Genomic DNA, 16,716 nt, shown 5'->3' with positions numbered 1-16,716 from the left:
GCCAGAAAGCTTCTGCCATTTCTTTGGCATCTTGGTTGAAATCTTTAATTCATCATGCCTATGTCGAGTCGGGTAAACTCCGCCTCAAAGGATTACAGCTCATTTACTAGGTCAGTTTCTACTTCCTGGGAGTTTAGGAATGAAGCTTCGGTTGATCAGATTTGCAAAGCAGCAACTTGGTCCTCTTTGCATACTTTTACTAAATTCTACCATTTTTATGTATTTTCTTCTTTCTGAAGCAGTTTTTTGGTAGAAAAGTACTTCAGGCAGCGGTTTCAGTTTGAATCTTCTGTTTATGTTTTTCATTAAACTTTATTTTGGGTGTGGATTATTTTCAGCAGGAATTGGCTGTCTTTATTTTATCCCTCCCTCTCTAGTGACTCTTGCGTGGAAAGATCCACATCTTGGGTAGTCATTATCCCATACGTCACTAGCTCATGGACTCTTGCTACTTACATGAATGAAAACATAATTTATGTAAGAACTTACCTGTAAATTCATTTCTTTCATATTAGCAAGAGTCCATGAGGCCCGCCCTTTTTTGTGGTGGTTATGATTTTTTTGTATAAAGCACAATTATTCCAATTCCTTATTTTTATATGCTTTCGCACTTTTTTCTTATCAACCCCACTTCTTGGCTATTCGTTAAACTGATTGTGGGTGTGGTGAGGGGTGTATTTATAGGCATTTTTAAGGTTTGGGAAACTTTGCCCCCCTCCTGGTAGGAATGTATATCCCATACGTCACCTAGCTCATTGACTCTTGCTAATATGAAAGAAATGAATTTATCAGGTAAGTTCTTACATAAATTATGTTTTTTTTTTAATCACAATCTAAATTCTCTAGAACAAATTTACACTTAGCAAATTCCACAGTAAAAAGTAGTCCTGGGCATTTGTATGTTTTGTTAGCAACTTCATGAGGAAAGCTGGTAGCTGCTTGTGGCATTTGGCTCTTTCTGGAGCTGGAATCCTTCTTGTGAAAGTGCAAACACACTAAGATCTGTGCAGATCTTACCACAAGTAATTTGTAATAAAAGTTATGTTTTACAGTGAAACACACAAATGAAGAATATGTACAACAAAACACTATACATACTAGCATATGTATCTATGGTTAGTGGCCACCTGCTCATTTGTTAAATAATATTTAATGCCACGAGTGGCTGCCTTCTTCCTCATTCGGATGCTAACGAAGCATCAGAGTGCTCATGCCTAGCTGAAAGAACTTGAAAAGGACATTACCCTGCCTGATTGGATGACATTAGAATGTAACGTCACTAAACAGATACAAACACTACCTGCTCAATCAATTTAGGGACAGTAAACACTGTGTAGTTACAATACATTTTTGATGTGTTGCTAAAGAATAATCATATAATCAGCCAAATCTTAACCTTTTAAAAACAAATTAACATACTTTATACTGCAATTAATTTTCAATACCCAAACCCTACCCACCATTTGCCTTTTTTGTAGGCGCCAATCTGAGCTTCAATAAGCAGACAACAAGGTTAGCCACAGTCATAATGTTAGTATCAATGCTAGTATCAAGTATAAAGACCAAAGGTAGAAGGGTGTATTTCAAGTTCGGAGCATCAGAAATTGGTCAATTTTCAGAGCTAAAATACATGTAAAGTGGGTGAAATAAACAATGAAAATATATTGCCAAGTAGTTTTCATTATGCATAACTAAACATTTTAAATAAAAAAAATATCTTAAGGTGTTCACTGTCCCTTTAAAGTTGACATGATTCATTTCAGATAGAACATGCAGTTAAAAAAAATAAATAAAAAATTCAAATTTACTTCCATTATCACTTTTTAAAGACACAAACCTTAAATTTGTAAAAAGAGCAATATCTGCGAAGTGCAATTAATTGAAGTATGCCTGTACTTCAAAACGGGCCGGTCTTGTCTTTTTCATTTGCAGCAACATTTATTTAGAATCTTTCACACTAACTATTAAGATTAACTCCTTATTTGCAAATAAGGGGGTAAATAGTGTTACTAGAAATAAGGAGACTGGTATCATTGATATTAACACCCGCCAAGACCTCCTGTACTGCCGCCACGGGGTTTTCAGCGAGCTTTCAGCTGTGAGTGTCAGCCGGCGTATTTGTACCTTTCTTCCCTCGGGCTGCCATCAAAAATTGTGCGATTCTTATGTTTTGAGAATATCGATACTCTTTACAGACATTGCTACCCTATGAGGCGCCCCCCCCCTTCTCTCCTTTTTGTTTTTCATGCACAGACTGACTCTTACACCTGTGGTTTCAAGTGGAGCAACCCTCTCAGCGATAACCGACTTTGGGACTTGTTTCACTTAAAAATTTGTCAATCTAATTTGTCATAGATATATTTAGATATTATAATATTGTGCAAGATATGAAAAATCAATGTCCAGACTTAGTAGTTTACTCCAGGACCTTTCATAACGATTCTGAACACAAAACATTTACTACAATTATTTTATATATATTTATAACAGAATCCTTTTTCATTTTAACCATTCTTATTATTACATTACAGTAGAGGCTGTGAGCCCTTAAGGAGAAAAAGTTAATTTTTTTACTGCCTTAAACTATGCCAGTTTTCCTTTGATACTAGCAATCAGTATGATTAAAAAGGGATATATTTATTTTATAAATAGCAACATTACTCCATGTTTACTGATGCTATTATTGTGCTTCTTACCAGTTCTTATTGTCATGAATTTAAGCCTTCAGTTCCCAAGGCTGAAGGTGTTGACCCTTCTAAAATAATAGAAAAGCAAAATTAATGGTATCGTCATTTTTTGGGGAAAAGCTATGACAGTGTGAAACCAATGAGAGGCTTCACAATTCCCTTACTATAAATTAGAAATCACTCCTCGATATCTACCCATTTATAAATAAAACAGGTTGTCCCCTATACTGTAACTGCATATGCTATTTATGGTGGTATCTTGTTTGTTATATAAAGATACAATGCGCTGTTCTTGGTGGGGTTAGTATAAGACTGCAAAACTGTGTAACATTTTCTGCTATCTAAAGCACAAATTAACCCTGCCTAAATTAACATACAATAATTTAATGATAATTTGTTCAATACGCATAGAAAACATGTATCTATTAGCTAATAACAGCTTATTATTGGCTGAAATGTTATACCGGGGTGGTCCGTTGAAACTGAAGTGGTCGCCCCATCCAACAAGGCCCTGGGGAGAACACTGTAATGCAAGTTTAGTAACAAAAATACCTTTTCTATCATTTACATTTTCATTTAAAAAAAGGCATAACCAATAACAAAAAAGACTGTGAATTTTTTTTTAACTTATTTGAGTATAAGGGATCAGTAAAAGATAATACGTTTAATGATTGTGGTTGTCTGAAATGCCAGAGGAAGACCTAAGTGGTCTCTAAACCCTCCATTTTCTTTGTTGTATACGTGACTAAAGTTGATGTTAAATAATCCTGAACCACAAATAGATATTGTGGATTAATATCTTCTATGGGTATTTCACAGATCTGATGGCAGTTTGTGTTATATATACACATTAACACTGTGCTTACCGATTCCACAAGACACTCAGTACATGAGAACATTGCACCCAACAATTGCCAAATTTTTGGCATAAGACATTCCTCTCTGCCCCATGTCTTTCAGCACTTCCCTTGCAGTGGGCGTACGATAGGGATCCTTAGGATCAAAACCAACATTGGTATCAATACCAGCTGTGAACACACCAAAAAGCTCCTCCCAAGACAAAACCTTTGTGGAAAAAAAAAAGAAAAAAGCATTATTTTTCTGTAACAAAACTATTAGGAATGTACACTTTGACGAAGATCTAACTAACCATTTCTACAAGGCCAAGTTAAATAAAGAGATCTCAGAACCAGGATATCACAATTGCATAACCCTTTACTAGTGGGTCCAAATTTCTGGGACTTTCTACCCAAAATGAGGGTATCTCAGTAAGTCTAAATTCTAATTTGGAAAGCTCTAGGCCTTACACATCATTGCTGACAAAGTACTAATTTTCTATTGCTTAAAGGGATATGAAACCTAATTTTTTTTTCTTTCCATGATTCCAGATAGAACATGCAATTTTAAGCAACTTCTAATTTACTCCTATTATCAAATTTTCCTTGGTTTCTTATGTTGACAAGCAGGACATTTGCTTAGGAGGCGGACATTTCTGGAGCACTATTTGGTAGCAGTTTGCAAGAATTTGCAGCAGCACATGTAGTGCTCCAGATGCCTTCTCTTTTAAAGTAAATAAAGTGGAATTTAATTTAAAAAAAAAAGGTTGTATTTTATTACTTTGAATAAATCAACCCCTTTAGAGACCAATAAGGTTTGTAAATAAGTGTTTACTATACACTGGACACTGCAATTAGTCACTACTAGAGACAGTTATCCAAGGACCAAGCACTGCTTTACTATGTTGAGCCCAGATGGGAAGCTCCTAATCTCCCAGACTGTTGAATCTGTGCTCTATCCTTGTGAACATTATTTTTTTGGGGTTACTACTTAAGAGGGAACACCCCTGTTCCAGCGATATTGAGCCATTGGAGCGCCTTCTTTTTTCTTTCAGTACTGTGGACCTTTTTGGTGTTTAAGAAGAGCTGACCTGGGCACTCAATTGGATTGTTTTTTGCTGATCCCTTTGGTGCCTCGGTTATCTGTCAGGACTACTTTATATCAAGTGGGACTGAGATTGGTTTCTACTTTTTACAAATAGCTCTCTTGCAACTCACAAAATACAATGTTTGCGTTTCATATCCCTTAAGTGCCCCCCCTGATGCCCATTTCAAGAGCATAATGTTAACATTTCTTAATTAGAGGATATTTTGTGTACACTGTTGAGAAATTTGTAGAAAAAACTGTGCAACGAGAATATTGTATAAACAAAATACTTGATAAAAAAGAGCAATTACAACAAAAATCAATACGGATACAGTTGATACATTAGAAGACTCTGGCTCTATCTTACAACAGTAAACAAAAGTGGTTAACAGTTTAAATTTGGTAAGACAGTTATGTGAAGATGCCCCTCAATCTGGTTTCCCAGGAAAAGTTGTCATGGTTTTTTCTCCATGGTTTCTTCAGTGGCATGGTGAGGTGTGACCAAAGATTTACAATAGCAAAATAGCTGATCACATGGGTGCCATATGACACAGTAGAGTAAATTTATTGGATGTACCGAGCATGAGAAAAATTACCAGCACAATGGGTACCCGAATGTTGACTACAGACTAGAAAAGACAGAGCATGGTTATAAGGATTTCTGACAAGAATTCAAAGAAATCCTAACCCATTTCTATTAGGTGATCTGCAACAATGGATGAGCCATAAATACACCACTTCAATCCTGAGACAAATGCACAATCCAAACAGTGGAAGCACCATAGCCCTCACCCCTCAGAAGTATTTTGTCCAAGTAAGTGCTTGCAAAGTTATGGCATCTGTGCTTAGGAGGACAGAGGGAATTTCGAGAATTAACTTCTGCAGAGTGGAGAGACCATAACCATTTGACTACTTACCTCTACCTTGACTGGAAAAGTAAGCAAAGCAATGAAAGAGAAGAGATGCAAGTTGAGTCTGAAAGTGTCATAATATATATATATTATATATATATATATATATATATATATATAATATATATATATATATAACAACACACACCGTATTGTTCCGAGTATAGGCGCACTTTTTTCCCCTGATGTAAGTCTTTAAATCAGGGATGCGGCCTATACTCGGGATGTAGCTCTGAGTGGTTGGTGCAGGGTTAAGCAAGAGCTGCGGAGGGAGGGAATGAATTTTGCACAAACACTGGGCTTCCTGGAGATTCTGTCAGCTACAGCCCGGACAACCCTATGCTCCCGCACACAACACTCTCTGATAGGATGAGCACTAGGGACGATCCCCTACTCAAAGCTTGTATTCTTAATTGGCCACGAACCTTGCTACAGAAGTAGATGTCGGCACAGTATATGCCCCCAGAAACCACTGCGGCCCACATTGATGTGCTCAGGATGGGAGTGGATAAGCTTAAGATGAGAGCAGGAGCTTCTGTGAGTTACCGGTATCAGCCTGTGACACAGGCGGCGGCGTGCCCAGGATTGAGGTTACACTAAAATTGATCTCCAATGTCATCTAACAGTACTGAGTTTGATTTACTGGTACCTACTACAAGTGTAAACCCTTTGAGAACTACAAGTAAATATCTGTAGCACAAAGGATGGGAGTGGGAGCCAGGGTGGGAGCACATTATGTGCTGTGTGCTGAGGATGAGTCAGGATTGGGGCATGTATGATAAGTAGTGAGGAGGGGGTTGTGTGAGGAAGAAGGGGGCTAAAAGGGTGAGGAGGGCTGAGGGGAGGCTTGTAGGTAGGTAGTTAATAGGGTGAGTTACTGGGCACTGTGTGAGGGAAGGAGGTGAGTGGGTTAAGAGAAGGCAGTAAAGTGTATACTTATTTTAAGTAAAAATTTAATTTCTTTAAAATGGCAACAACTTTAAGGGTCCCGGCTTATACTCAGGAGCGGCCTATACGGGGTGTGTATATAAACAGAAGGAGTCGCAGAAAGAGCGTAGAAAGATTGAAAAGGAGAGGGGACGTGGCCCGTTCACACATCCGTTTTCAGGACTGAGGATTTACCGCACTACAGAGCCCACCAGCGCATAATTACCTCATATTATTGAGGTATTAGCTTGTAAGTACATTCAATGGAGGGGTCGAACTGCGAGGAAAGCTGTGTGTTCCAGTTTCACATTTGTACACTGTAGTTTTATTATGGACATATATCTGAACTTAATTAGGACCCTAAATGAACTTTGCTATCTTTTATATAATAATTAACCCACTTACTCTTAGTGTACTGCAGGGCTCAACCAAACCCTTCAATGAATAAATAATTCAGTGACATTCCAACACAGTCCCCACTGCTCACTCTAAATATAAGTCACCTGGTGGCAACGGAACTGAATGAAAGGGTTCAGTCTAGTCAAAATAAAACTTTCATGATTCAGATAGGGCATACAATTTTAAACAAACTTTCCAATTTACTTTTATCATTAAATTTGCCTTTGTTCTCTTGTTATTCTTTGTGAAAGCTAAACCTAGGTAGGCTCACATGCTAATTTTATAAGAGGCACTCATTAAGTTGCACTTTCACTAATACTAAGTAAAAGTCAAACGGTATAACAGCTCTTAAAGGGACAGTCTACACCAGAATTTTTATTGTTTTAAAAGATAGATAATCCCTTTATTACCCATTTCCCCAGTTTTGCATAACCAACACAGTTATAATAATATACTTTTAACTCTGTGATTATCTTGTATCTAAGCCCTCTGCAAACTGCCCCTTTTTTTCAGTTCTTTTGACAGACTTGCCAGTCTAGCCAATCAGTGCCTGCTCCCAGATTACTTCATGTGCACGAGCACAGTGTTATCTATATGTAGGGTGACCATATTGCCGCTTTAAAAAGGGACAACATATGAAAAAATATGTCAGGGCAGTTTTCAGGGCTATTTAAAGAATGTTATGTATAAGAACCCTGACATATGTATTTTTTCTATGTGTTCCTTCTTAAAGCCGCAATATGGTCAGCCTATCTATATGAAATATGTGAACTAACACCCTCCAGTGGTGAAAAACTGTTAAAATGCAATCTGAAAGAGGATGGGCTTCAAGGTCTAAGAAATTAGATATGAACCTCCTAGGTTAAGCTTTAACTAAGATACCAAGAGAACAAAGCAAAATTGGTGATAAAAGTATTGGAAAATTGTTTAAAATTACATGCTCTAATCTGAATCATGAAAGTTTATTTTGGCCAAGACTGTCCCTTTACATATATAGGCAGTCTAATTTCCTATCAGTGTCCATGACATTCTTAAAGGGACAGTCTAGTCAAATTAAACTTTCATGATTTAGATAGGCATGCACTTTTAAAGTCACGGTGGCAACGGAATGAATTAAAGGGTCAGTCTAGTCAAAATAAAACGTTCAATGATTCAGACTAGGGCATAAAAATTTGAAAACAACTTTCAATTTACTTTTTATCATCAAATTTGCTTTGTTCTCTTTGTATTCTTAGTTGAAAGCTAACCTAGGTTGGCTCATGCAAATTTCTAAGCCCTTGAAGGTTGCCCTCTTACCTGAATGCATTCTCAGTTTTTCACTGCTAGAGGGTGTTAGTTCATGTGTGTTCCATATAGATAACATGTGCTCAAACCCATGGAAATACTTATGAGAGGGCACTGATTAGCTAAAATGCCAGGTCTGTCGAAAAAGCTGAAATAAGGGGGCAGTCCTGCAGAGGCTTAGACAACAAGGTAATCACAGAGGTAAAAAGTATATTAATATAACAGTGTTGGTTATGCAAAGCTAGGGAAATGGGTACTAAAGGGATTATCTATCTTTTTAAACAATAACAATTCTGGGAGCTAGACTGTCCCTTTAACTATCCAATTTGCAAAGGTAACAAAGCTATGTTCCTGTATAAGCATTACAATTTAGGTAGTTTAAATTAGCATAGCTCTGTTACAAACCTCTTGAACAGTGGCGTGTTTATCAAAACAACATATAGCCAGAATACAAATATAACAATGTCTGAAAAACGGTCTAAAGGGGTAAGACTATGAACCCAACGGACAATACCTCAGATTCCCATGTGCAGACAAAAGCATATTTTGGCCCCTGAGCTCAGGCGTTTTCAAGAGGAAACCATAGCTCAGATCTCGTTCTAGAATTTGTCTTGTGATAATAAAAAGTAGTGAATGAGTTACAGGTAGGACAAAACCCAGTAACATTGATACTGAACAGCAAATCCTTTCTACTTCACTTATTTTATCCAATCCGGTTTCTTTGCACAGTAACAAAATGCCCTTCTTAGAGACACAGTGCAAGGTCCCCCCATACCTGAACCACTCAGGGCCGAAGAGTTCTCATATTGTAAGATGCCAGGGCTGACAAGAAATTCCCCTGCCGTGGAGTCATTGTATTCCCATTTGTAAACCTTCAGGAATGTCTCATTAATAGCAGTTATGGAGGAAAGACCTTGGTAGTCATTAGTTCCTTAAAGGGCCATGAAAAACAATTTTATTTCATGATTCCGATAGAGCATTTGATTTTGAACAACTTTCCAATTTACTTCTATTATCTATTTTGTTGTTTTTTTCTCTTGGTTTCCGCTGTTGCAAAGGATACCTAGGTAGGCTCAGGAGCAGCTGATTGGTGGCTGCGCATATATGCCTCAAGTTACTGGCCCACCCAAAGTTAAGCTAGCTCCAGCTGTGCATTGCTGCTTTTTCAACAAAGGATACCAAGAGAATAAAGAAAATTTGAGAGTAGAAAATTTGGAAAGTTGTTTAAAACTGTATGCTCTATCTGAACCACGAAATAGACATTTTGGGTTTCATATCCCTTTAATAAAAGCCTGCTGTACAGGCAAATTGGTAATTACCATAGTTGCCTCCGGACTGAAAGTGTATTTGATGGTCTTCATGAAGTGGGCTATGCCATTGGTAGGCTTCAAGACCAGGAGTACACTGCCAGGGTCACCTGACCCAGTATTAATTGCCACTGGTGACTGCATACCACTAATTGCGTTGCTCACCTCCAGAGCATGGTGCAATGCATTACAAGAGCCTGTTGTGGTTAAAGGGACATGAAACAAAAAGGTTTTCTTTCACGATTCAGATAGAGCATGCACTTTTAAACAACTTTCTAATTTACTATTATATCCTTTTCTTGTTCTCTTTGCATCTTTTGTTGAAAAGCATGGATATACGCTCAGGAACGTGCACATGTTTGGAGTACTATATAGCAGCATTTACAACAGCACTAGACGGCATCACCATTTCCTTTCAAGTAGTGCTCCAGACACCTAACTAGGTATCTCTTCATCAAAGAATAACATGGGAATTAAGTAAATGTGATCAGAAAAGTAAATTGGAAACCTTTTTTAAACTGTATGCTCTGTGTGAATCACCAAATATTTTGTGTGTTTGATGTCCTCATAACCATCCTCTGCATTACAGAGACAGCCTTCAGCATCTTATCTCCTGTGTCAGCTTTAGGATTTTGTGTGGTCACAGATGGTAATAGCAAGCAAACCCGACGCTCTCACTCTTGACAGGGCTCTGGATTAGCAGAAGCACTTCTTGCTCCCACTTGTCTATCGTGCCACGCTTATTTGTTAATGTTAGGGCAGGATCTATAGCCCATTAGGCCGTCGCTTGGATTTAGAATGACAGTGCAAGTCAGAAAGAATTTTCAGTCAGAAAAAGAGCTTTTACACTCCAAAGAAAGTAAAAAAACAAACAATGTTGCACATTATATTAGCCTGGCAGGATATACGACGTAGACTAGATTGTGATCCTTACATTTCTGATTTGTTACCTATTATAGGGGATCCACAATTTTCTCCTGGTTTGTATAATCAAGTATTCAGGAAATGGGCTCGTGCCGGGCTTACTTATCTAACACAACTAAAGGATCTTATAATATAAATTCATTTGAAAAACTTAAAGAGTGTTTTCAGTTACAGAATCTTGACTTCTATGCATACCTCCAAGTTAGACACTGGTACTTCGAAGTTTCCAAAGGTAGTAAAACTGCTTGGACGCATCCAGGAATGAAAATGGGTTTGGCAATTTTTAACGCAGGTAAACGTTCTATTAAGTATTGGTATAATATGGTTCTCTTAAAAACAGGGGAGTCTAATATTGTAGAGATCTGTTCAAAATGGCAATCAGACATTCCAAACCTGAATGAAGATAAAGTGAAACATAGTATAATTGTTTTAGACAACGCTACACTCTCTGCAAATTGGCAAGAAATCCACGTAAAATTCTTATATAGAGCATATATTACGCCAGCTAGAATAAATAAATGGTCTTCGCAAGTCTTAAATCTCTGTCCCCGATGTTGTTCATCTGTAGCTGACCTGGTTCACATATTTTGGAGCTGCCCAAAAATTACACAATTTTGGAAACGTATACAATTCTGGTTAAGTAAAGTGATATCTACAAACTTTCTCATAGAACGCGATCATATATTTTTTTTTTTTTTACTAGATACACGTGATAAATCTATTAATAGAGAATTTATTAATACAACAATCTTGGGTGGGAGATATCTCATTCTTAAAAACTGGAAGAAAAAAAGGGCGCCCACTATAAATAATTTAACATTTCTTTTGCAAACTCAATATATAATAGAACAATTTGATAACGCAAATAATTCAGAAACGCTGCAATGTACAGAGGCAGCTGCTAACACCTTTAGAAAATATGATATTAGATAAATAAAATGAAGGGGGTGGGGTGGTTTCCCCCCTCCTTTTTTTTTTTTTTTTCTTTATTTCTTTTTTGTTTGATTTTTTAAGGGCTCTCCCCTCCCCAATTCCCTCAAGTAAGGAACTTGATAAGTGAATCCGTGGTGGTTCTAAACTTCCATATAAAAATAAGGTCGAATTAGTGAAATAGCAAGGGCTAAGAAGGGGTTAAATAAGAAAAGGTCATTGTAATCTTCCCTTGCTACATTGTGTTTGATCTGTTTCTTTATTTTTTCTTTTATTTTTTTTTTTGGGACATGTCATTCTAGTCTACCAAAGTAATTTTTGAAGTATCTATCGGTTTTATAAATTAATTGTTTGACTAGGGGAGGTATTGCTGGTAATTCTCTTTAATGTAATTAACTTTGATATAGGTTATGACCTTATTGTTCTTTTTTTTATATATTTTGAATAGCCTGTAAATCAAGATATATTTTGTTTGATTTTCGAATGTTCTTTCTCCTCTATCCTTCTTGTATTTAACCGTGTTTCAAAAGATATCAGATGATATTGTCCCTTCTTTGTACTTATATGTAACAACCTTTAATAAAAAATTATTCATTTTAAAAAAAAAAAAAAAAAAAAAAAGAGCTTTTACACGTGGTGTTGTAAGAAAAGTGAAGGACCATGCTCATTTCTTGCTTACCCCAAGAACTGGGGGAGGTGTTGAGGCTTGCGGCCACCACAGATCCTGAAGGCCCAGATCAACATGCAGAGAAGGTTTCCTTTATTAATCTTTATTTGCATTGCTGTGAGCAGAAATTCTTGTTAGTAGTTGCATTGCTGGATGATGTGGGAATCAATGGATATTCAGTGGATTGTCAGTTGTCACCTTCTCTGCAGTTAATATTGCTGCCAGCCATGGCAGCTGTCCAGAAACCGCCTAAAATTTGGGTTTTCAATAAAGAAATAGGAGGGGTTTTTTTTATTCATAATTTTTCTTGTATGTTTTTTGTTAAATTATAATTCAACTGTATTTATAAAAAAAGGCTGCCTCACCATACCTCTAATAAGTCTGTAAAAGTCTGTAATTTCCTTGAATACAATTTCATAACTATCCGCTATATATTACCACAATACAAGTATGTACATTACAACATTAGTAAGTAAATCAACCAAATCTTAAACTAATTTTTTTTTGTAAGGTTGTTGCTCAGAGTTGCGTCCCACAAACAAACACTCTATAACTTTCTGGGTAGTATCATTTCAGTGGACTGTAAGTCAGTACTGAGCCCTTTAACCCCTTAATGACCGCAGCACTTTTCCATTTTCTGTCCGTTTGGGACCAAGGCTATTTTTACATTTTTGCGGTGTTTGTGTTTAGCTGTAATTTTCCTCTTACTCATTTACTGTACCCACACATATTATATACCGTTTTTCTCGCCATTAAATGGACTTTCAAAAGATACCATTATTTTCATCATATCTTATAATTTACTATAAAAAATTATAAAATATGAGGAAAAATTGAAAAAAAAAACACTTTTTCTAACTTTGACCCCCAAAATCTGTTACACATCTACAACCACCAAAAAACACCTATGCTAAATAGTTTCTAAATTTTGTCCTGAGTTTAGAAATACCCAATGTTTACATCTTCTTTGCTTTTTTTGTAAGTTATAGGGCCATAAATACAAGTAGCACTTTGCTATTTGCAAACCACTTTTTTTTCAAAATTAGCGCTAGTTACATTAGAACACTAATATCTTTCAGGAATCCCTGAATATCCATTGACATGTATATATTTTTTTTTAGTAGACAACCCAAAGTATTGATCTAGGCCAATTTTGGTATATTTCATGCCACCATTTCACCGCCAAATGCGATCAAATAAAAAAAATCGTTCACTTTTTCACAATTTTTTTCACAAACTTTAGGTTTCTCACTGAAATTATTTACAAATAGTTTGTGCAATTATGGCACAAATGGTTGTAAATTCTTCTCTGTGATCCCCTTTGTTCAGAAATAGCAGACTTATATGGCTTTGGTGTTTCTTTTTGGTAATTAGAATGCCACTAAATGCCACTGCGCACCACACGTGTATTATGCCCAGCAGTGAAGGGGTTAATTAGGGAGCATGTAGGGAGCTTGTAGGGTTCATTTTAGCTTTAGTGTAGTGTAGTAGACAACCCCAAGTATTGATCTAGGCCCATTTTGGTATATTTCATGCCACCATTTCACCGCCAAATGCGATCAAATTAAAAAAAAACGTAAAATTTTTCACAATTTTAGGTTTCTCACTGAAATCATTTACAAACAGCTTGTGCAGTTATGGCACAAATGGTTGTAAATGCTTCTCTGGGATCCCCTTTGTTCAGAAATAGCAGACATATATGGCTTTGGCGTTGCTTTTTGGTATTTAGAAGGCCGCTAAATGCCGCTGCGCATCACACGTGTATTATGGCTAGCAGTGAAGGGGTTAATTAGGTAGCTTGTAGGGAGCTTGCAGGGTTAATATTAGATTTAGTGTAGAGCTCAGCCTCCCACCTGAAACATCAGACCCCCTGATCCCTCCCAAACAGCTCTCTTCCCTCCCCCACCCCACAATTGTCCCCGCCATCTTAAGTACTGGCAGAAAGTCTGCCAGTACTAAAATAAAAGCTATATATATTTTTTTTAATGATTTTTTTAAGCATATTTACATATGCTGCTGTGTACTATCCCCCCTTAGCCCCCAACCTCACTGACCCCCCCCCCCAAACAGCTCTATCCCCTCCCACTCTAACTTACTGGGCGCCATCTTGGGTACTGGCAGCTGTCTGCCAGTACCAAGTTTAGAAGAAAAAATTGTTTGTTTTTTTAATTTGTTGAAAGTTGAGCTTCCCCACACACAAACCAACCCCCCCACCCCTCCACGATCGCTTTTTGTGCTTTTGCACAAACAAGATTAGGCAGATTTTATGAAAAGATTTTCCGTAGTGTAGCGGTTCCCACCCGCTCCCGCCCCGTGCACGCGCGCGCCCGTGCGCGCCCCCGACGGTCCCGCCCCCGATCCCGCCCCCCGTGACGTCACGCGCAACACCGATGGCCGCCCCACCCGCCTCCCAATTCGGCTCCCACCCACCAACGATACCGGCCATCGATGTCCGGTGCAGAGAGGGCCACAGAGTGGCTCTCTCTGCATCGGATGGCCATGTGAGGTTATTGCAGGATGCCTCCATATCGAGGCATCACTGCAATAACCGGAAAGCAGCTGGAAGCGAGCAGGATCGCTTCCAGCTGCTTTCCACACCGAGGACGTGCAGGGTACGTCCTCAGGCGTTAACTGCCTTTTTTTTGAGGACGTACCCTGCACGTCCTCGGTCATTAAGGGGTTAAAGGGACAGTCTACTCCAGAATTTTTTTGTTTAAAAATATAATCCCTTTATTACCCATTCCATAGCTTTGGATAACAAACACGGTTATATCAATATTATTTTTATCTCTGTGATTACCTTTGATCTAAGCCTCTCTGAGGACTGCCCCCTTATTTCAGTTCTTTTGACAGACTTGAATTTTAGCCAATCAGTGCTGACTACTAGGTAACTAGCGGGAGTGAGCACAATGTTATCTATGTGGCACACATGAACTAGCACTGTCTAGCTGTAAAAACTGTCAAAATGCACTGAGATTAGAGGCGCCCTTTAACAAATTAGTTATTAGCATATGAGCCTAACTTGGTTTAGCTTTCAACAAAGAATACCAAGAGAACAAAGCAAATTTAATGATAAAAGCAAATTTGAAAGTTGTTTAAAATTTTGCATGCCCTATCTGAACCATCAACATTGACTGTCCGTTTAAAAGAACATTTAACATCTTGTGTTTTTGTGAAAACGCTGTGCTTGTCCCACACTCCCTAATCCTCAAATTCTGTAACCTGTAAATGCTGCAAATTAAATGGCTCGCATAGGAAATTTGCAGCATTTTGTTTTTTGACCTCTCTATGGAGTGTGAGACAAACAAACAATTTAACACAAAAGCAAGAGGTGTTAAATGTACTTCTTTTAGTGACATATTCATTAAAGGGATATGTCTCTTACTTGAGACTTTGCATCTGAGCTTTGTAGTATCTTTTGATGCCCTAATAAGAATGTAGTCCTTTCATATGATTATCATGACTAAGTTAATAACCACAGCGTGGTTGTAGGAAACTGCCAACCAATAATCTCACTCCCCAGAGGATCTCACAAGAATATTGCAATCATCTTGATCAACATCATAAACAAAATTCCATTTGGACTAAACTTTTTTTATGCGTTAGAAATAGAATTGACCACTTGAATGGCTAAGAGGGCTGCAACTTCATGAGATTCAATGCAATGTGGGTCTTTAATACATACAAGGATATACTGTCCACTACTTTCATATTTTTATCTCACGCAACAAGGTTGCCCAAAACATTGTTACTTGGTCAAAAATTGCACATGTCAAAGGGGGGAGGCTGATCAATGGCTGAGTAAGAGGCCCCAAAATTAGTGGAGGCCCTGGTTACAGCATTGCTGCACCTGTGTGTTAACCACTTTAACACTGTAGATATGACATTCACTGCTATTACATTTTGGTACCTGCAAAAATATTAACATGACTATGTGCATTATACTGTAAACCATTCTGTTTATCAGGTTTCTGCTTGCCACCATAACATCATCAATCTAAACATTTGCCCTACCATTGAGCTGCTGTATATCAGGAAAACCTCATGACAGCCTTCACAATAAGCGTCTCTGAGGTATCAAGGCTTAACAAAGCTAATTTTTACTAACTCCTTACATAGACAGGTGTTTAGCGTTGATTCGCTAAATAAGAGCTATGCTCTGCCCTATACCAATACCCTCCTCGATCCAGTACATCAGTGTATCCCTCTGAGCTGTGTCCATCACATAAAGCTGTCACTGTCTGTATGTGCCCGACTCACCGCCCACACATGCCAATGCTGCCTTGAAGGCGCAGCTCTCCATAACTCGTTCCATCGTCTTCTGTTCCTCGCTTTTCAGCAGAGACGGTATGCCACCGAGCCCTGCCGGGACCATCACCTTGGGTTGTCTCTTATCTCCCACCAGGTGCTCCAGGATCATGCTGTATTGCAGAATTTCCCCCCCGGGTCCAGCCGGTGAAGGGGTATCCCCCTGTCCCGGGGTCAGTACAGAGCTGTCACTGGACGCCGCCATGACACACACGTGATCAACAGGAAGCCTCACGTCACGTGTGGCGAACTGGCGATCAAAACGGAAAGCACTGAAGGGTCACACTACTGTATCCAATCCATAAATAATTCATGTTACTTTGTTCAACTTTGTAGCGTCTTACCGGTGTTCTGTCGAGAACTGCAATTCATCGAAAACACCGGTGTATTACAGATTCTAATATGATTACAATTTGAGATTTACGTTCAGACATCCCAAACCTATTTTC

General features: G+C 38.1%; 1 protein-coding gene across 1 annotated transcript in view; it reads right to left on the bottom strand.

The window, feature by feature from the left end:
- The window catches only part of TIMM22 (translocase of inner mitochondrial membrane 22), a 38,361-nt gene extending 21,870 nt beyond the window's left edge, over positions 1-16,491 (bottom strand). Inside the window, 4 exon segments of the mRNA XM_053706126.1 lie at positions 3,554-3,592; positions 3,594-3,731; positions 3,733-3,752; positions 16,220-16,491. Coding sequence (XP_053562101.1) covers positions 3,554-3,592; positions 3,594-3,731; positions 3,733-3,752; positions 16,220-16,472 — 450 coding nt within the window. The 5' untranslated portion in view covers positions 16,473-16,491.
- Positions 16,492-16,716: the final 225 nt, after the last annotated feature.

Source organism: Bombina bombina, chromosome 3, assembly GCF_027579735.1.
Source record: "Bombina bombina isolate aBomBom1 chromosome 3, aBomBom1.pri, whole genome shotgun sequence".
Lineage (NCBI taxonomy): Eukaryota > Metazoa > Chordata > Amphibia > Anura > Bombinatoridae > Bombina > Bombina bombina.
Note: the sequence above shows the minus strand (reverse complement) of the source record. Positions and strands in the feature narration are given on the sequence as shown.